The sequence below is a fragment of the Lagenorhynchus albirostris genome, chromosome X (genome assembly GCF_949774975.1).
Source record: "Lagenorhynchus albirostris chromosome X, mLagAlb1.1, whole genome shotgun sequence".
NCBI classification, from domain to species: domain Eukaryota; kingdom Metazoa; phylum Chordata; class Mammalia; order Artiodactyla; family Delphinidae; genus Lagenorhynchus; species Lagenorhynchus albirostris.
The window spans coordinates 118,492,702-118,513,989 of NC_083116.1; the positions used below are offsets into that span (position 1 = coordinate 118,492,702).

At 40.2% G+C, this 21,288-nt stretch overlaps 1 protein-coding gene across 4 annotated transcripts in view; it reads right to left on the minus strand.

Annotated features, from left to right (window-relative positions):
• The window catches only part of REPS2 (RALBP1 associated Eps domain containing 2), a 247,104-nt gene that overhangs the window by 112,330 nt on the left and 113,486 nt on the right, over window positions 1-21,288 (minus strand). For 3 of the 4 annotated variants that reach the window (XM_060137540.1, XM_060137537.1, XM_060137536.1), the window contains 5 exons: window positions 17,003-17,141; window positions 11,645-11,708; window positions 9,500-9,642; window positions 6,060-6,154; window positions 1,059-1,128 (listed from right to left, as the gene is read on the minus strand). In XM_060137540.1, the coding sequence (XP_059993523.1) occupies window positions 1,059-1,128; window positions 6,060-6,154; window positions 9,500-9,642; window positions 11,645-11,708; window positions 17,003-17,141 (511 nt within the window). The remainder of the gene's footprint in view (window positions 1-1,058; window positions 1,129-6,059; window positions 6,155-9,499; window positions 9,643-11,644; window positions 11,709-17,002; window positions 17,142-21,288) is intronic. The other variant, XM_060137538.1, reaches the window with a different exon arrangement.

Consider the following 21,288-nt stretch of genomic DNA (forward strand, 5'->3'; position numbering starts at 1 on the left):
AGTAAAGACAGTAATCAGAGTACTTGCTGCCACAGATAACATCTAGGTCTGCCTGCCTCTCTTGAGCAAATACTGAAACAGAGAGCATGCAATTACTATTTCCTAATGGGAAACATTTTTCATGTTTAACTCCCATACAAAGCTACATCCATGGCAGGTCATGATAACAAAACCTGAAATAGCTTCACTGATTTTTAGTCCCTTCAGATAAGCCTTTCATTCATGGGCAGTGAATCAATATCAGATAATAGAAGGAATACGGGCTTGAGAATTCGAAAATCTTGGTTCTTATCCCTGCTCTTTTTCTTACTGAGCAAATAATTCATACTGCCTGAACTTTAGTTTACTCATCTCTATATTTTATGTGATAAAACATACCAGCCTCCATTCCATTTTGTGAGGACTGAATAATACAGTGCATGAGGAAGGACCTGATAGATTATAAAGCATTATATAGAAGTATGGCAGGAGGTGGGGTGTTCCTCCTGCTCTTCTAGATAAGTCCCTGGCCAACTCATCCCTGTGCTTGATGCTAGCTGTAACACGGAACACCGTGCTGCACTGCTCTCACCCGTCCAGTAAGATAAGCAAATCATCACAACCCAACACCCACGAAGTCACAGAGAATAAAGCCCAGGGGTAGAAACTCTCTCCAGAAGGTAACTTCCTCGAGGATTAGACCTGTGTACAAATGTGCATGTATATTGACATTCTGGGATCACATCTGCCAACACAAGATGTTATGCTCACAAACCGTTCAGCTTCTAGTCATTTCCTAATTAGTACGACCAGATTCCAATAAAAGGTGTTGGAGTAGCCTGAGGGTCAGTGGTGAGCACAGGGTCATAACCGAAGGGCTGTGGACACTCAAGGTCTTGTTACCACTTTATGAACTATAGTTTCGTCACAGCAACTGGAACTACTTAATCCATCCAAATGTTTTCATATACAGAGAACAGTCCTCAGATGCTCTAGAAGCCAGCCACTCCAAGAGAAGTAGATTAAAAATATATATAGGTAAAATGTCCCTAAAGGGAGAAAACTCATTCTTTCCATACCTTGTTTGTCATCACCAGTCACATCTTGGGTAGGGACAGGAAAGTCGGCCATGTCTTTAATAGATAGCTTCTTGGAAAAGAAAAGTAAATTAATAATATGGGTTGGAATGGAAATGAAGTGATGTGCGCATCTGATGCAAATGTTTTTAAAAGCTATGTATCTTGCCAATATTTCTGTCTCCCATAAACCCTGACATTTAATACTATTTTATTTTTTAGATTTCTAGTGGGGTATAAGTTAATTTGTATTGAAAAATTTATATACACAGAGGGAAAAAATAATGACTTAGATTGAAGTACATGTATAGACCACGCATTATATCTCAATCTGGTGTGGGACTCAGCCAGAGTTGTGGAGCATTTGCCCACGACTCCAGTCAAGAACAAACCTGTGCTCTAGGTACTTTCTCACAAGCAGAGAGAGGTTCTGACAAGTGGCCCCATCACATGGGTATTTGCCAGGATCTCTTATGTAGAGGGTGTTCAACCCTGATTCAAACAGCCTCCTTGTCATGGAATAAGAGAATTTTACTGATGAGCGGAACAAAATTTTCTGCTAACTCACTGAAGGAAGAAGTCCTCACTTACACTAAGAAGATGAATACCCAAATTGATCAAGTATTGATTAGTTTAAAATTCTATGTAAAATCTACTTACTATAATTTCTTCTACACTCTCAATTAACATGGACTCTGTCCTCTGATAAGATTAAAGGATAATACATATTCATAGTTGATATATATATGTAAACACATTCTAGAAAGATATATAAAAATTGAAGGGTGATTGGTAGGTGGGGATAGGGATAAGAGGAGAACTTGCCATTATATGCCTTTTGATATTCTTTTTATTTTAAACATATTAAAAAAATCAAATAAAGATAAATTTTAAAACTTAAAGAAGTAGGGTAAATTCCTGGAGTTAGCCGGTGCTCCAAAAGGTTAACTGGTTTACCTCTCAGAATCTGAACAGCCCAAGAGACCTAAGCAATACTTCTGTTTCCAAACTGTTTCAAAGAATGGAGTTAGAATACTGCTTGGTGGTAACCTGATCTAGGGCTTAGCCATCCACAGGCAAGTCATTCTTGGCATTACAATGAAGCCTCCAGATGTAATTTAGAACAGAGAATGTATCTCAACAGCGTCCTTCTTTCATTTTCTTGTCCCACGTGGATTGTAATCCAGATCCTTAGCAGAATAAAATAATTTAGGAGTAGAAAATATGGATAAAAAGAAATCCAAAAGAACACTGTTGAAAGAAATTTTTAAAATCTAAATAAAAGGAAAGACACCCCGTGCTCATGGTCAGAAGACTTAATATTGTTAAGATGGTAATATTCTCTAAATCCATCTACAGATTTGAAGCAATCCTTCTTGCTTTTTTGCAGAATTTGACCAGCTGGTCGTAAATTTCATATAAAAATGTAAGGGACCCAGAATAGCAAAAATATTCTTGAAAAAGAAGAACAACTTACCAGAAAGTTATAGTAATCAAGACACTGTAGTACTCACATAATGACAGACATATAGATCAATGGACTAGAATTGAGAATCCATAAATAAACCCTTAAATTTGTGGTCAACTGATTTTCAGTAAGCGTACAAAACAATTCAGTGGGAGAAAATTGTCTATTCAATAAATGATGCTGGGACAACTCGATATCCATATAAAAATAAAGAATGAAGTTGGTCCTCTTCTTCACGGCATATATAAAAATTCACTCAAAATGGATCACAGACCTAAATGTAAGATCTAAAACTATAAAACCCTTAGAAGAAAATATAGGCATAAACCTTCATGATCTTGTATTAGGCAATGGTTTCTTAGATATGACACCAAAAGCACAAGCAAAAAAAGAAAAAAATTAGATAAACTGAACTTCATCAAAATACAAAACATTTGTGTTACAAAGGATACTATCAAGAAAGGGAGGGAAAAACAAAGAAAAATACTTGCAAATTATACATTTAATAAGAGATTTATATCCAGAATATATAAAGAACACTTACAACTCAATAAATAACCCAGTTTATAAATGGACAAGGGATAGGAATAGATATTTCACCAAAGAAGACATACAAATGGCTAATTAGCACACAAAAAGATGCTCAATATCAGTAGTCATTAGGAAATTCAAATCAAAACCACGAGATACCACTTCACTCCCACTAGGGTGACTAAAATCAAAAAGACAGATAATAACCAATGTTAACAAGGATATGGGGAAACTGGAACCCTCATACACTGCTGGTGGAGGAATGTAAAATGGTGCAGCTGCTCTGGAAAGTAGTTTGTGAGTTCCTCAAAAAGTTAAACACAAGGTACAATATGATCCAATGATTCCACTCCTCAATATATACTCAAGAGAAGTGAAAACGTGTGCACACAAAAACCTGTACATAGACATTCAGAGCAGCATTTTTTCTAACAGCCCAAAAGGGGAAACAACCCAAATGTCCATCAGACCAAGAATGGACCAACAAAAATTGTGTTAGTATCCATACAACGGAATACTATTCAGCAATAAAAAGGAATGAAGCACTGATACATGCTACAATGTGAATGAACTTTAAAACATTACACAAAGTGATCTCATCACAAGAAAAATTTTTTTTTCCTAATTCTTTAATAGCGTATTTATGTGAGATGATGGATGTTCACTAAACTTAACACAGTAATCATTTCAAGATGTATGTAAGTCAAATCATTTTGCTGTATGTACACCTTAAACTTATCCAGTGCTATATGTCAACTCTATCTCAATAAAACTGGAAGATCAAAAGCAAACATTATACTAAGTGAAAGAAGCCTGTCACAAAAGACCACATATTTTACGTTTCTATTTATATGAAATGTCCAGAATAGGCAAATTCAGAGACAGAAAATAGCTTAATGATTACTAGAGGCTGGGGGAAGCAGGGAACAGTAGATGACTGCTAATGGGTACAGGTTTTCATTTTGGAGTGATGAAGATGTTCTAAAATTCGACTATAGTGCTGGTTGCACAACTGTCAATATAAAAAAATCCACTGAATACTTTATACAAATTGTATACTTTAGATGAATATGGTATATGAATTTTATCTCAATAAGCCTGTTTACAAAAGAAAGAAATCCAGTAACCTAAGAAGCACTGCTAAAGACAAGTGTCCCTGAAATTATAATCTTTAATTCTTGATGGAAATAAGTACATGGTACAGCTCTGCTGTCTTTAGAAAAAGATGGACTGCTGAGCAAACTTCTCAAGACCTGACTCAGCTATAGCTCCATTCACAACAAACACCTTTACGGAGTCATCCTTCACAGGGCTGGTACCAAGATCTATCTAAACTCCAAGCCTGGGGAATTCCCTGGCAGTCCAGTGGTTAGGACTACACGCTTTCACTGCCAAGAGCCCAGGTTCAATCGCTGGTTGGGGAACTAAGATCCCACAAGCCATGTGGCGTGGCCAAAAAATAATAATAATAAAATAAAATAAACTCCAAGCATGCATTCCTGTGTTTAAAATATCTCCATTTCCAGGCTTCACAGACACCTGGATATTTGCTCCTTTCCTTTTAGAGATGATAAGTGAGTGCACGAAGAACAGCAACGTGAGTCAGTAATTAATTTCTCCAAAAACAAACAGCATTATTTATCTCTGTTGGAAAAGCAAAGATCATCTGATAGCATGGCAAGTTGGAACAAAATGTTTAACTAGAAAAAATGTGAATTATGACGTTTTTAGTAAATCACCTAACAACAACATAATTTTACACAAGCAGGGGTACCCATAGCAAAAAAAATTTAAAAATAAAACAAAAAACAAACCAAAACAAACAAACAAAATAAAACAGGGCAACTGCATAAGACAGTTGTAGAGATGTCTGTCCTGGCCTGACAGACAAACTTCTCCGTACACTGTCAGCAACCCCAGAGTACACCGAGGGCCGGGAAAAGTGACTGACAATCATACTTGCTTCACCATCATACACATTCTACAGAAAAAGAAATTGAAAAAGCCAAAACTCTTAGAATGCACCTCTATCACTCCACCTGAAATCACTTTATCTCCTTCCCAAGAGTAGAAATCTGCTGAGGAAAGGAACACGGAGGCTACGACTCAAAGAGCAGTAGAGAGGTCAAGAGAGACGTTATCAGAGGGGGCGCAGCAGAAGCAGGCTTGATTCGCTCAGAGAAGAGCAGAGGATGGCATCCACAACATGCACTACAGGCACGAGAGCCTTGTGGGAAAGAATAAATAATCACACACAATCACAAGAAATTTTTTAAATGGCCCTGTATCCTGCCTTTGACTTCTATCATCTTGCAACGTCGGAGCACTGTAATAGGAGCCTATGAACAAACCTCCATTTATGAAACATTTCCAGACTTTTTTCAGGTTGGGAACAGCAGATATCATAAGTTGTCATCACAGCAATCATAATGGTGGTGACGGTGACGAAAGTGCTGATATTAACAATAACCATAAGGACCCCTAAAGCACACAGTGAAGCCCCTGCATCAGTGGCCCAACGTTATAGGAATTCTTCGGGTTTCTCTTGAGGACCATCCAAATCAGGCAGCTTTCAATGTGATCTGGGGCCCTCATATACAGTTCTCAAACCTCCTCTCAAAACTGTTCTGATTCATTACACCTTGTTAATAATCAGCTGCTAAAAATACAACTTTACAATGTTTACTTCAAAATTAAAGCTCAGTTGAAGCAAATAACCTGGCTTACGTTTTCCTGGCTTAGTTTGGCTATACCTAACTTTCACCTCTAAAAGGTCAAGAGGCTACTTTGCTTTTTTCACCAAATCTAGTTTTAGGGAGAAGAGAAAAAAAGATAATTATAGATATATCTGGTGTCTAGATTTGAAATGCTGAGCTCCAAGGTAAGTACTAAGTATTAAGAGAAATCGTTACGAAAGCAAATTTTCCAGAGTTTGTAAAGAACAATCAGCTAATGGATTTAATAGTACACACATCCTTACTTATTAACATATGAAGATCTTTTACCTCCATCCGATTCAAGTCACGGGGTTGTTGGTTTGCTGGCACTGACTCAGAATAAGAATCAAATAACGCACACTCCCACTTGGGCTTAGGAAAGGCTAAGAAGAAACAAAAAGAATGCATAAGAATATATACTATAGTCATGGTGGTCATCGTTTCCTAGCAGCTTTTCTGTGCTTGGTAAATAGAGCAACAAAATCAGCCAGCTCCTATATGCGAGAGATGGCACTAATCACGGTGAGGTAGTATTTCAAGTTCTTTACGTGTACAAGCTAGTACTTCTGCCATGCCCACTTTACACGCAATAAAACTAAGGAGCAGCGAAGGTAAGCACCTTAGTCAAGGTCAGAGAGCCAGTAAATGAAGAGCAGGGGCTTGAACTGCCAGCACTCCTGCTGGAAGGTCCATGCTGTCAGCATTTCATGTTGTAACACAGAAGTCATTTTCCACCTTAACCATCACTATCACAATACTTCAGTTTCAACTAAGCTACTAGCAGCATTTTAAAATGGCAGTAACTATGGTGATAGTTTGAATACCATAAACATTAACTGAGGAAATACTTCATTTTAGCTATTACTACTGGAAGTAAATAGACAAGATCTTACAATGATATGTGCCGAAGAAAGCTTTATGAAGTACTCATTTCTTTTGGTTAGCAGGAATAACAAAAATAAGAACACAAGTTCTTCCTGATTTATAACAATGAGATAATCACATTATGGGTTTCTTCCAACATAGTATAGTGACAGCAGCTGTTAGCTGGGTAGCTGAGTGGATCAGCATAAGAAAAACCATCCTACCTGGTAAGCTAACACTGAACACTCACACTATTTCTTAGAAACAGATTCTGTTTCACCACTTTTGTCACAAAGTAAGTAAAAAAAAAATGTCTCAACAACTAGGAAAATTGTCATTATTCCAAAGAGGAAAAGCAGACTGGGGTAGACAGTAAACAGAAGCTACAAATCAAATTTGTCAAGACCAGCTATTAAGAAATCAAAATTTTAGTGCCATGTTTAAAAACATTTTTTTGAATCAAATGTTAAAAATAGATTGGCAGGGACTTCCCTGGTGGCACAGTGGTTAAGAATCACCTGCCAACACAGGGGACGTGGGTTCGAGCCCTGGTCCAGGAAGATCCCACATGCCGCAGAGCAACTAAGCCCTTGCGCCACAACTACTGAGCCTTGCACTAGAGCCCGCGAGCCACAACTACTGAGCCCGCATGCCACAACTACTGAAGCCCGCGTGCCTAGAGCCCGTGCTCCGCAACAAGAGAAGTCACCGCAATGAGAAGCCTGTTCGCCGCAACCAGAGAAAGCCCGCTCGCAGCAACAAAGACCCAACACAGCCAAAAATAAAATAAATAAATGTATTTAAAACAATTAAAAAGCACAGAGAAGACCCAAAGAGTTCTGGCCATTTTCTTGAACCAAATACAAAAATAAACAAGGTTAATAAACCATTTAAAAGTCAACTACTAAACCCTTAGGGTTTGCCATACTATCACTAAGTTTAATGGGGTTTTATGAGGTCTCTCATGGGTTTTGTTAGAACTATTTAATTATTACTTAAGATTAATCCCACAAACTCTGGAAATGATGTGCAATTTTTGTTTAATTGAAGGGTATATGATGGATTCTTCTTCAGTTGTCTCTATATAAATGCATGCTCCAAAAAAGGCCATTAAGAAATGGGGGGTGGACTTCATTCAAAATAAAGGGAGATGCTCTTGACTAAGGCTCTATTTTTTAGACTCCCCTGTACTGCGTAAGCAAGGTAAAAGCAGCCATTTGCAACAGTAAAGGAATCAAGAGGCTATTTCTCTTTTGTTAATACACTTTTTGCTCAGGACTTTCAGACCTTTAAAAATTTCATCAGTGACTTTTGAAACACTCCGTGAAACACCTGAACACCTACAAAGTGACTCCTCAAATAAGAAGTCATGACACCCAGCCTAGGTTCCATAGCCACACCACATAAGAACAAGGAAACAGCATTCCTCAAGACCCCAAACAGGAAAGAGAGGGAGGAGAGACAGCGAGACAGAGACAGGGACACAGAGAGAGACACTAAAGAGGAAACAGAGCAGTGCGTCATGCTGCCCAACTGCAAACTAGTTCCTGGGGACCCCTGAGGGTCTCCCCCAGACTGTAAGGAAGGGGAACACGCTGGAGTTACGGCCCGCTGGAGTCAGAAAGCAGCTGCTATTAGCAAAGTCCAAGCTCTGAAACAAGTAATAGCTTTTGCTCTCTGAACCCTCCCCTTTGTACATTATCTGAGGGCCTCTGGGCAAGATTCCAGAATGGGTCATGCTTCCCCCAACATGTTCACCGGTCCCTGGCACCAGCCACATACTTAGTCTCTTCCTTTTGGTTGAGCCTCCACCCCGTCACTACCTAACACAGAATGACAGACTTTTTATTTAAGAGTCAGAGTCCCGAAGACTGACTTAGATAAGTCACTGGGTACTTTGAATCTAGTGTCGTTATGAGGAGGAGACAAGACAAGATAATCTAAGGCCTTTCCAGATCTAACCAGGAAATTTATGATCTGTTCATGACTAATCACATTTTCTTTAGACACTGGTTCCCTCCTGCCAATAATCATCAATGACTAAGCTCTCATGTTTTAGAGGCCCTCTCTAAAAAGTGAGAAAGTCTGTTGAAAGCACCAGCTATTTCTGGACCCTTTCGATGAAGGCTATACTTCTGTGAATAATAAAATTCACATCAGAAATCAGCCCACTGCCTTTGAAAGGGCAAGAGACACTATTAATTTTTTCAATCTTCCAAAGAAGTTAATACAAAGGTTGGACTCACCATGACTCTTTCCTATCCAAAGGATTTGGGGGTAACTGTTTTATTAATGAGAAAGACAAAGAGAGCTCTATTCTAACTTTCTGGCGTGCTAGAATGTTCTATATCTGATTGCAGTTACATGGGTGGATACATTTTTTAAAAATTGAGTGTACATTTAAGATCGGAGCCTTTCATACATTTCACTGCATGTAATTTTTAAACTTTTTCATTAGGTACAGGACTCCTAGTCCATTCCGTTGCCCAAGGCCACTCGGGGACATCGGGCTGGGCCTAAAGATGCTAAGTCAGCATTGGCTCTACAGGAAGATCTTCCTCCTAATTTTTTATCAGCTGGGGATTCAGTAGTTGCCTGGTCCACAATTTTCATGAAAGGGTTACGTGGCTTTGGTTCAAATCCATCCAGACAGTACTAGAATGGAGATAAGAGATGACTCACATTTGCTAGATCATCCCTATGCCTCACATTATAAGTTGTGAGAGTCTAATATCAGTTAATGAACAGTAACTGTGTATACAAAGGACTCCACAAAGTGTCTGGACAACATCTTAAGGAACAAAACTCTCTTCCAAGGTCTGGAAGGAAACGCCTAAGGTTTAGGATTTATGATGAGGCATTACCTGCTTGCAGGTACTCTGGCTGCAGAGTTGGAGGCAGGCCCTCAGGCAGTGGGTAGCCGTTCTTCCGGGCCACAATGAGATGAAACGCAGCACAGAACTCCGGCAGGCTCAGGGCTCCATCACAGTCAGCATCGCTCAATTCCCTAAGGAAAGCAGATGTTATGAGCGCCTAACACGGGGCTCAGACGGAAAGTTACTCAGCCTCAAACATGCAAACATGACTCCCAGGCTCTCTGGTGGAGGCCCTGCAGGGTCCCCAAACCCATATAAAATCTCAGGGGGCCACACGGAGGAAGAAAAATCGACACCACTAGCATGAGTGGCACTTTATAAAAAAAAATTGAAATTCTTCAGATTCTCCAATAGATCTGTTTTACAACAGACTACACAAGTAAAACACACTATGGGACAAAAAGGAAAACGATGCCCACAATTCACACTTAGTTGACAGTCATTCAGTAAATGAGTTGTGTGAACAGCCCCGGACCTGGTGCTCAAAACAGTCAGAGGAAGGGCTGGCCCTGCCCTTTCACCGGTGTCCTGGCCATTATTCAGTTACCCAAGCTCAGATACAAGCACTTCATTTCTCAGCTTTAAGGAAAAACCTTGAACTTTTCAAGTTGCAAATGTTGTATCAAAACTTTGCTTGAGAATTCCCTCCTGGGAAAACACAAGTAAGCTCAGTAAATACTCGCTGAATGATGTTTTCAGATAAAACTAGCAACTAGGGAAGGCTGGAACCAGATGAGATAGAAAGGAAGAAAGGGAGAGGCTTGAAAAGGCTTATCTTTGCTTCAGCCGTTGTTTCCCACTGAAAAGCAGGGGCCTATCTGCCAAAGTAACTAAGACCCCATAAGCTCAACCAGTCTCCCAGGTGTACAGAGATGAGTACGCTTGTGTTAGGACAAGCAGAGCGAGAAGGCATATACAATCATAGTAGAAAGGGGGTTACTATTTGAAAGAAAAACCACGGAAGGTAAGCTCCGGAACTTTCCTTTGGACCCTTCACATCCTTGTCCCCCTTGAATATTCAGAAAGCACCAGCTCCCCAAGGTGAGGAGCCAGGGAACTGTTTCAAACACTGGGTGGAGAGAATCCCACAAAGCTTACATGGATATGTCTCAACAAAAAGAGAGAAATCCTCATGCCAATAATGTTAAGACTGGGAATTCTGCCAAAACAGACTGTATTCTTTACAAAATGATAGTTCCTCTTTTTTCCTAGCTTTAAAGCCTAATAAGGCTTGCCACTTTTTTTTTGAATGCTATAATATATTGCCGAAAAACCGAAATTCAGCTCAGGATCCCAGATACGGTGGCATTCACAAGTGTCAGTGGAATAGTTTTCCAATATGATGCACAAAACATGACAAGCAATTTTAAACTCTAATTTTTTTGTAAATCCTCATGAAAAAAAGTTTTACATAAATATTCCAATATTTTAATTATATATTTATCACAGTGTGGTCTCCCGCCCAGTCTTGAGGAAGAAGAGCCCACACGCAGCCGGGAGTTTACAGAGGTATGGAGCGTTTCCATAAACGCAAACAGAGCCATCTGGACCAACCAGCACAGCCCTTCTGGAGCCGGTGATGGAGCCGGCACTGCAGCAAAGCACCGGGCACGCCACATGTGCAAGTCTGAACCGGGGCCCAGCTGATAAACACCAGCCAAATTTACGAAGCTCAGAGGCAGCGAGAAGAGTCAAATTTAACTTAATTCCAAAATATTTGTGGAACTTCTGTTCACCTGGCCTCATAAAATATTATAAAGAATAGCTTTTCAAGGTTCTCTGGTCACTTACACCACATCAAGTAGAAAAATCTGAAAATAAAACACACAAGATGGAAATTCTCATATGCTCACACAACTGCTTAGACTGAAAAGGCATCTACGTGAGGATAATAATTAGGAAATTGCTTTTTAAGTAAGAGCCAAAACAGTGCGTAGTATGTGCCAGACGCTATTCATTGTGCTTTTCATATAACTTACTTAATCTTCAAAGCAACAATAATCTAAGTTCTTTTCATTCTCTTAGTCTGATTTTTAAAAAATTCAAAAGATTAGATTTTTAAAATGCAAAAGTAGGAGCTAAGGGATGGCTATGGATAACAGTATGATACTATGAGGCATTAACTGTACTTACCATATATAGGAGAGTTCTGGAATGGAAAGCTTTGATTTGGTGAAGAAGTTCTTGGCCACAGAACCTGTCAAGAGTCATTGTTTAAATAAATCATGAATTACTTATCTAGAGCAGCTTTTATATTTATATGTAAATGAATCACCATTTTTTTCACTCAGCAACTCCTACCATATAACCACAAATATAATTATTCATCAAAGCAACTACGAATTGTGTGGCTAAAAGCAACATACAAACAGCTTTTAAAAGAGTATGTAAATTACAATAGGGCAAAAGAACTAACGGCATAATACTTAATTATGACATGAAAATTATATGAATTCCTTCTATTTCCAAAAATATGCAAAATTTACTAAAAATTCAAAAGATAACTATCAAAATTATCAAAGTAAAAATCTGTCGAGCACTTTTAATGAACGGATGCAAAAGTAATACACGATCATGGTAGGAAACAGCAAAAAAGAAAAACTAACACCATTAATCTCATCATACTAGAGATAAGAAGACAGACATCTTGAGAAAGCGTTTCAGTGAGATTTAAGATCTCTTGGTGGCTCTTCAAGAATCGTATCCAGGAACCTCTTGCTACTTTCTTTATTCATTGCAAATTTACCAATATCAATGGAAATCAGGTAATCATTTCATTTTACATGTAACGTAGCTTCAAGTCCCAATTGCACTTAAAATGTTTACACCCAATCCTTACTGAGATTGAAATTTTTATGGCTTTCTGCTCTCAAAACAGTTTCACAATTCAAAAGCCTCAAGTCTAACACAAAGAACACTCAAATCAAAGCCCTAAACTCTATTCTAAACTGATAAAGTCAAAAATCTTTCCTTAGCCAGCACGAGACTTCTAACTGGCCTTGAAACAAAGGATTATAGTGGACCCTAAGGCAGACTTATTTTCCTTTGATAGATGAAGGATCAAAGACAAAGTACCCTATAAATGAATGAGCCTTCTCCCCAAGAGCATCCTGGAAATAATGCTGACCCAGGACTGTTGGCCATCCATGCAGCCTCCTTGCCTTGTCAAACATTTGTCAGAAATGTCTTGAAAGCCCATTTGCCAGCTATTTTATACATAGAAAGGCATTCTCCCCTAATTTCATTCTTCTTTTTCCCTCCTGATCTCCTTTCTTCAAAGTATAATAGGCTCAAACCCACAGCTAGAGACCTGGCCTGGACTTCACACAGTAGAGAGAGACTGTCGGCCCACAGTGTCCCAGAGTGGTTGGGTGGCGCCCACAGGGAAGATGATGGCTAACGAGGGCAGAGAAGGAGCACTTGAGCAAGCCAGGTGCTCCCTCCTTCGGTGCTGACAGAAGTTCAAACGGGGAGCTGGAACCCTCGCCCCAGCCCCACCCCCAAGCAACAGAGAAACCCCAAACAAGTCTCCTTTCCTTGCTCTCTCCAGCCATTTTCAGATCCACCCGAGAGCCACATGTGGGGCAGAAGAGGTAGAAGGGAGGCTTAAAAGCTGTCAGCAGTCAAAGATCAAAACCATGAATCCAGACTTTTTCTTACAAGGGGTCTCTCAGCCCAGTAAACTACAGCTACCCACAGCATTGATCCATCAGTGACTGAATATTAATACATCCAATATATACAGATTTTTAAAAAATAATAAAGACCAGTAAACCACTGTAAAAATGGATTGAGCTATGAGAGTTCAAAGAAATAGATGCAACTGACTCTTAATCATATTGAAAAAAAATGTTCAACCTTGTTCGTGAGACATCTGTAAGTTAAAGCCACACAAAGACATGATTTCTTGCCTATCAGATGGGAAAAATACAAAAGTTCAATAACGTGTTTTGATAACAAGACTATGGGAAAACAGGCACCTCATACAATGCTGGTGGGGTGACAAAATGGCACAACCCCAAAGAAGGGGTGTTTTGCAAAATCACATTTGACCCGGTAATCCCACTTCCAAATTATCCAAGGATACACTAACAAAAATATAAAAAGACATATGCAGAAGGCTATTTACAAGAGAAATATATGTAATAGCAAAGGACTAGAAGTAATCCCAATAAAGAATTGGCTGAATAAATGACTGCACATTCACACAATCTGTAAGAAGAAACAAGAAATAATATCTCTACATACGACTACAGAGTAATCACCAGAATATATTAAGTGAAAAAAGCAAGGTGGAGGAAAGAGTAAGTAGTATGCTACCACTTATCTAAGAAAATACGGAGATAAGAACACACACACACATAGAGAGAGAGATATGTGCATACACGTATTTGCTTCTATTTTTAAAAACAGACAAATAAGCCATTAAACAAGATGTTTACCTATAGGAACAAGGTAGAGGAGATAGGGACAGGAACTAGACTTCTTTGAATGTAGCTTGTTTTGTAGACTCAACTTCAGGACTGTGTTAATATTTTATATAAGTAAAAAATTAAATTTTAAGAACACAATCCTTAAAACTTGAAATCAAAACAAATAAAACTGAAAAGCACAAAGTTGGAGAACTCTCACTATCCAATTTCAAATACTTACTATAATAATCAAGACAGTGTGGTATTGGCATTAGGCTAGACATACAAATCAGTGAAACAGAATTGGTAAAGAAATAAACCCTCACACTTACAGTCAGTTGAATTTTGACAGGGAACCTAAAACAATTAAATGGGGGAAAGAATAGTTTTTTCAACAAATGGTGCTGGGACAACTAGATATTCACATGCAAAAGAATGAATTTGAACCCCTACCCCATATCATATGCAAAACTTAGCTCAAATTGGACGAAAGAACTAAATATAAGAAATAAAACTGTAACATAGGGAATTCCCTGGCAGTCCACTGGTTAGGACTCTGCGCTTTCACTGCCAGGGCCCAGGTTCAATCCCTGATCTGAGAACCAAGATCCCACAAGCCACACGGCGTGGCCAATAATAATAATAATAATAAAAAAATTAATATGACCTTGGATTAAGCAATGGTTTCTTAGATATGACACCAAAAGCACACGCAACAAAAGAAAAAATAAACGGAACAGCAAAATTAAACTTTTTTGCTTCGCAAGATACCATTAGGAAAATAAAAGGACAAGCCACAGATTGGGAAAAGAATATTTACAAATCATATGTCTGATAAGGAACCTGTGTCTAGAATACACAGAGAACTCTTTCCACTCAACGATTTTTTTTAAAAAATGGCAAAGTATCTGAATAGGCATTTCTCCAAAGAAGATATACAAATGGACAGTAAGAGCATGAAAAGATGCTCAATGTCATTCTTCATCCAGAGAGAGATATCACTTCATATCCACTAGAACGGCTACAATCAAGAGATAAAAACAAGTGTTGGCAAGGATGTGGAGTAAGACACTACTGGTGGCAATGTAAAATTGTGCAGCCACTTTGGAAAACAGTCTGACTAGTCCTCAAATGGTTAAATACAGAGTTATCCTATGATCCAGCGATTCCACTCCTAGGTATATATCCAAGAGAAATAAAAACATACATCTACACAAAAACTTGTACACAAACGTTCACAGCAGCATTATTCTTAACAGCCAAAACAACCCAAAAGTCAATCAACTGATGAACAGATAAATAAAATGGGGTCTATCCATACAATGGAATGATATTCGTCCATAAAAAGGAACGAAGCTCTGGTACATACCGCAACATGGATGAACCTTAAAAACATTATGCTAAGTGAAAGCGGTCAGACACCAAAAAACACTTATTATGCAATTTCATTTATATGAACAGCCCAGAACAGGCAACTCTATATAGAGAGAAAGTAGTTTAACGGTAACCTAGGGCTTGGGGGTGGGGAGAGCAGGAATGGGGAATAAATGCTAATAAGTTGGTAGTTTATTGGGGGGAGGTGCTCTAAATCTAGATTGTGACTATACTACACTAAAATCATTGAATTGTATACTTTAAATGGGTGAATTTAGAGTATGTAAATTACATCTAAATAAAGATGCTTTCTAAAAAGGGACATCAACTAATTGCAATGTATGAACCTCTCCTGACCTTGATCAAACTAAACTTTTTTAAAAGGCATTTGTGAGACAATTGGGGAAGTCTGAACAAGACTTGATATTAAGTAATTTGTGGGGTTTTTTTTAATGTGCTAATGAGTTGTGGTTATGTTTTTAAAAGAGGTCTTATCTTTACAGATACATCCTGAAATATTTTCAAATGAAATAGTCTGGTAATTGCTTCAAAACCGTCTAGGCTGAGAGAGGGTATAAATAAAACCAAATTGTGAGAGCTGACTGATAGGTACATAGGAGTTTGTTATACTAGCCACTTCAGTTGTGTCTGTATTTGAAATTCTGCAAAATGAAAAGGTTAAAAGAAAATAAAAACATTCCTAACAGCTACCTATTTGTATTTGGTTAAATATCTGCATACATTGTGAAAAAACTCACTTAAGCAGTGGGTAAAGTTAGCAAGTGGTCAATAAATGCAATCTGGGTTTCTGCTTTTTTTTAAAATCACGTTGTCAACGTTAATTTTTTGTATCTACAATATTCTGCCTTCAAATAAAGCCATTACCACCAACCAGAAAATGATATCTGCGTTTATACAGGTACATTTCAACTACGCACCTTATTTCATGAGAGAAAATTAATCTTAGTCCACACTGCGATATGTCAGGTTACAGTTATCAAGCACATATTGTTATTCTTCACAATTGAAGTATAAAAAGGAAGTTTTATGAATTTGTCTTCCAGACTCTACTATTTCACTGTTTGTTTAGTCTTCAGCCGGGTGAAATGTAGGCACGTGGGAATTAAATCAGTTCCTCTCAGCTTGAATTTTGCATGAGAATTCAATAGGAATATGTATTTCTGAAGATAACCCAGAAGAACTAACATGTGGACATAAAAATGCTGGCCAATTTTCCTCCCATATTTTCTCTCAGAAAAACCAGAGGAGAAAGACTGCAGCCAAAGAAAACGAACATGAACTTGAACTCTAAGGTGTATATAACATAAGGAGACCTGTGACAGCAACTCTTTGGGAGGCTACACTATGTCCTTGCTGTAACACCAACATAGTGAGTATGCAATTAAAGGTGCGGCACTAATTTCAGGAACTGCTCCAGCTAATAAGGCACAGGATCTGAACCAGGATGCTCCAAATTCCCATTTAACCCCCCTTTGAAACGGAAACATAACTTTCCCAATATCACTGCCAAGTGTTTTTCTGCATGGTTTATAATTGATGAGACATTCAACCTCAGAGAAAAACAAACTAAAATCATAGAAGGTTGTTGTACTCATTTTGTGTGGACTATTTCTCAAGATGGGCGCTGTTATTTATGTGAGACAGTGAGCTGGGACCCGTGTTCTCACCCACCAGACTTTGTTACCTGAAATGAAGGAACTCGGATCAGGCTGAAGGGACCGGAACTGGTTGACATAATACTCTCGCTGCTCTTCCGTTATCCTCCACGGTTCATCTGGGTAACTACTGTTGTTATCCTGCAGTTCTCTCTCCACTGAAAAGGACTTTAAAAAGAAATCAATAAGCAGATGCTCACAGAATCTGTCTTTTGTGAAACGAAGTAGAAATATTAAACCCAAGCATTATAATTTTTTTTCCTCAAGGGAATGAATTTAAACACCTTGTGAGTAGAATTTAATGGGAATGTAAACTTCTGAAGGTCAGACATCATGCTTTATACCTTTCTTTTGTATCTCCCAAAGTTGTTAACAGGTCTGAGCATGAAATATTGAACACTTGGGTGAGTGACAAAAGATTTTCCAATGTGATGAAGGGGAAAAAAATACAATCGTTCTTTTCTTCAAATATTCACCACATTTTGATCCGTTCAAATTAGTTGAGTAGATAGTAAGATAATCTAGATTCTTTTTAAACCATTTTTTTTTAAATCTAGAACAGCTATAACCACACCATCTTTCTTTCTGAGGCATTCCCGTTGTATAAATCTGGGAATCAAAAGCTCCGAATCAAGTCCCACGTCCCCAGGTCCCACCTGAGTGGCAAGTCAGGATCACCAAACCTCTCCTGCCACATTTGTGAACTGGGGGTTCTACTTAGTAATAGAGCTGAGTGCAAAGATGGGCTGTCATGGTACCACAACAAACAGGGTAACAAGGGGTGCATCCGACCTGCCACTAGGGGGCATGCAAGCCAAATTTGAGATTTTAAGGATACAGAGAACCAAAGTAGTAGTGCAGGAGAAAAGAGCTCTGCTAAGCAATGGGGAAAGAAGCAAAAATGGTGATTCTGGAAGGAGCAGCACAGGGCTTTGTTGCATCCCTCCCATCTACCCTAAGGCTAAGGTGCTACTTGCCAAGGGCCACCTTCATGGAACTAAAAGGTAAACACAAGGAGGGTGAGCCTTTAAGACAAAAGGAGACTAGGAAAGAAGGAGAGAGGTATTACTACTAATACCCATCAAGGTGCCTGCTTCTGAATGAACACACTACCAAGGAATTAATCATTAGGAGGGTATTCTACTCACTATCCCCAGAAAAGACAGCAGACCGTCTCTGCTCCCTGCCTCAACCTCCACAACAAACACACACCACATTCTGGAAGTAACTCTTCCCTGGAACACTTGGCTCTCCTCTGATGCCATTCAGAGAAGAAACAACTCTGTAAAAAGTTTGAGCTGTGATATGACCTTGAGATGCCATCTTTGAAGTTTGCATACTAGATGAGTTTCCACTAAATCTAAATCAAACCGTTTTTAAATGCCCTGAAAGTCACTATCCAGTAGTTAATGCCTTAAATTCATAGAGTGTTTTGAAATTTACAAAGCATTTCATACACCCCTATCTCACCTGACCACCTCAAACATTTGAGAGGTAGACACAGCAGGTATTAGTATCCTTTTCCCAGATGAGGAAACCAAGGCTCACAGAGCTTAAGGGACATGCCCATACCCTTCACTGAACCCCTGCAGTCAGCAAATACGTGTCCACTTTTTTTTAATCTGTTGCCAAAATCTCCATGCTAGGTATTGGCTGCTGCATTCCCTGGCGCTGACATGGAAGCTTCTACTCCCCTAAAATGCACTCTCCTTCCCACCTGGAACCAAAGCTGCCATACCCAGTCGTTGCTGGTAGTGTCATCCCATAACCATCTGCTCACCCTATTTCCTCTCCCATATTATTTGACCCCTGAGTGGCATCAGTGGTCTCTTAGCAGGTCTCAAGTCTAATCTGACAGCAGGAATCGGAAATGGACAGGAGAAAGTGACCGATTCCTCTGCTTAAAAGCTTTCAGGATGACCTACTGCCCAATAAAACAAATCCCCCTCCTCCACCTGGCTTTTAGGGCCCTTATAATCCAGCCTCCTCCTTGGTCACTCATATCAGGCTTCTGATAGCCCACATGCTCTCTCCTCATGGGTCAGGTTTGCATATTCTCCCCAGACCACCCTTCCTCTGATCCCAGCCCCCCCAAATCCTACCCATCTGGGCTTCCCTGGTAGTGCAGTGGTTGAGAATCTGCCTGCTAATCCAGGGGACACGGGTTCGAGCCCTGGTCTGGGAGGATCCCACATGCCGCGGAGCAACTAGGCCCATAAGCCACAACTACTGAGCCTGCGCGTCTGGAGCCTGTGCTCCGCAACCAGAGAGGCCGCGACAGTGAGAGGCCCGCGCACAGCAATGAAGACTGGCCCCCGCTTGCGACAACTAGAGAAAGCCCTCGCACAGAAATGAAGACCCAACACAGCCAAAAATAAAATTAATTAATTAAAAAAAAATCCTACCCATCTTCAAGTCCCATGGCCCCAAAGGACTCTCTGACGTACCTGCCAGGCCCACAGCCACTGCAGAGGCGCTACCTGCCCCCAACCCCCAGCTCAGCTTGGCTACGAAGATGGGTCTGGAACCACATGTGCACAGCATGGCCCACCTCATGCCCGGTCTCCCCCAGCTGAGTCCAAGTGAGTGTGGGTGGGCTCACAGTTGCTGGCCTCTGGGATGCCCTGGCACAGAAAGCTTTTCTCGAGCGAGGACAAGCTGTGCCAGATGCTCATTCTTGTGGATGTGGATAAAAAGCAGAAAGATCAACAAGCAGAGAAAGCAGACCCTGAGCAGATGCATAGCAGGGCGGGGGTGCCAAGCAAAGGCCAACTGGGACTTAAAGTCACAAGGGAGCAAGAAGTGAGCACAAGCAGAATCTGTGAGGAGTGCAAGTACTAGAAAGAGTCCGGGGTGAGGGTGGCTGCTGGCAGCCAAAAGGCAAATGGACAGTGAAGCAAACTCAACTAGTCTGTTCATGGCGGAACAAACATGAATAACCAAGAACTCCCATTCCTAGGGACCACTGGGCCAATCCTCGTCTCTCATTTCTTGGATTCCCATTAGAACCCCAACCCCTTCCTCCTTCTCAAGAAAACTTAAGAGCTGACAAGGAGAATTCCTGCTCCTTAAAACCAAAAGTGCCAGGGCTTCCCTGGTAGCGCAGTAGTTAAGAATCCGCCTGCCAACGCAGGGGACGCGGGTTTGAGCCCTGGTCCGGGAAGATCCCATATGCCGCGGAGCAACTAAGCCCGTATGCCACAACTACTGAGCCTGCGCTCTAGAGCCTGCGAGCCACAACTACTGAGCCCACGTGCCACAACTACTGAAGCCCGCACACCTAGAGTCCGTGCTCCGCAACACGAGAAACCACTGCAGTGAGAAGCCTGCACACCACAACAAAGACTAGCCTCCACTCGCCGCAACTAGAGAAAGCCCGCGCGCAACGACAAAGACCCAACGCAGTCCAAAAAAAAAAAAAAAAGTGCCTTCCAACAATGAGAGAGGGCATGTGAACACCAGGCAACCCGTACCTGGTGTGGCCCTTCTACCAGCCTGCCCAAAACATCTTAACCTACCCCCATCTCTTTCCCCTTGCTTCTCACTGCATGTTTTGAATTGATTTGATAAATCAAGTGATTTGAGCATCTTAGAAAATATGAATCCTTATTATAAGTATGCTAAGTATCACACAGTTTGAACATTTAAAGTGCTGTTTGTTAAATATCTTCATTCAGGTTTCGATCTGGAGGGCGAGAACCATATCATCTTAGCCTTCATTCTGCACATAGCCCCTAGCAGGCTCAGCACAGACACTACAGAAGTCGGGTGGGGGCCACTTATTGACGGGCTCTAACAACTTCAGGGGTATGTCTTATGTTGAAAGAGATGCAAAAACACTACTCTATGCTGCGTGTAATGAAAGAAAGCCCATGAGTCCATTTCATATTTTATTTTATTTTTTTAAAGAATAACTTGATTTTTTTAAATATTTATTTATTTGGTTGCACCAGGTCTTAGTTGCGGCAGCAGGCTCCTTAGTTGCGGCATGCATGTGGGATCCAGTGGGATGGAACCCAGGCCCCCTGCACTGGGAGCGCAGAGTCTTATCGACTGCACCACCAGGGAAGTCCCCATTTCATATTTTAAAGTTTGAGATCTATCAACAGACGTCCCTGTCGGTCCCATGGTCTGATCTCTATGGAGAGGTTTCAAGTTCCTTATTCATTAAGTGAGTGATTTCAGAGACAGGTAGAAGGGGCAGATCACATTCCACGTTCCCTGAAGCCGAAATATTCCAAAAGAAAGCTAATCTATACTACAAGAAGCCAAATGATGTGAACTTTGCTGCAGAAACACTGACCTGCTCATTCAT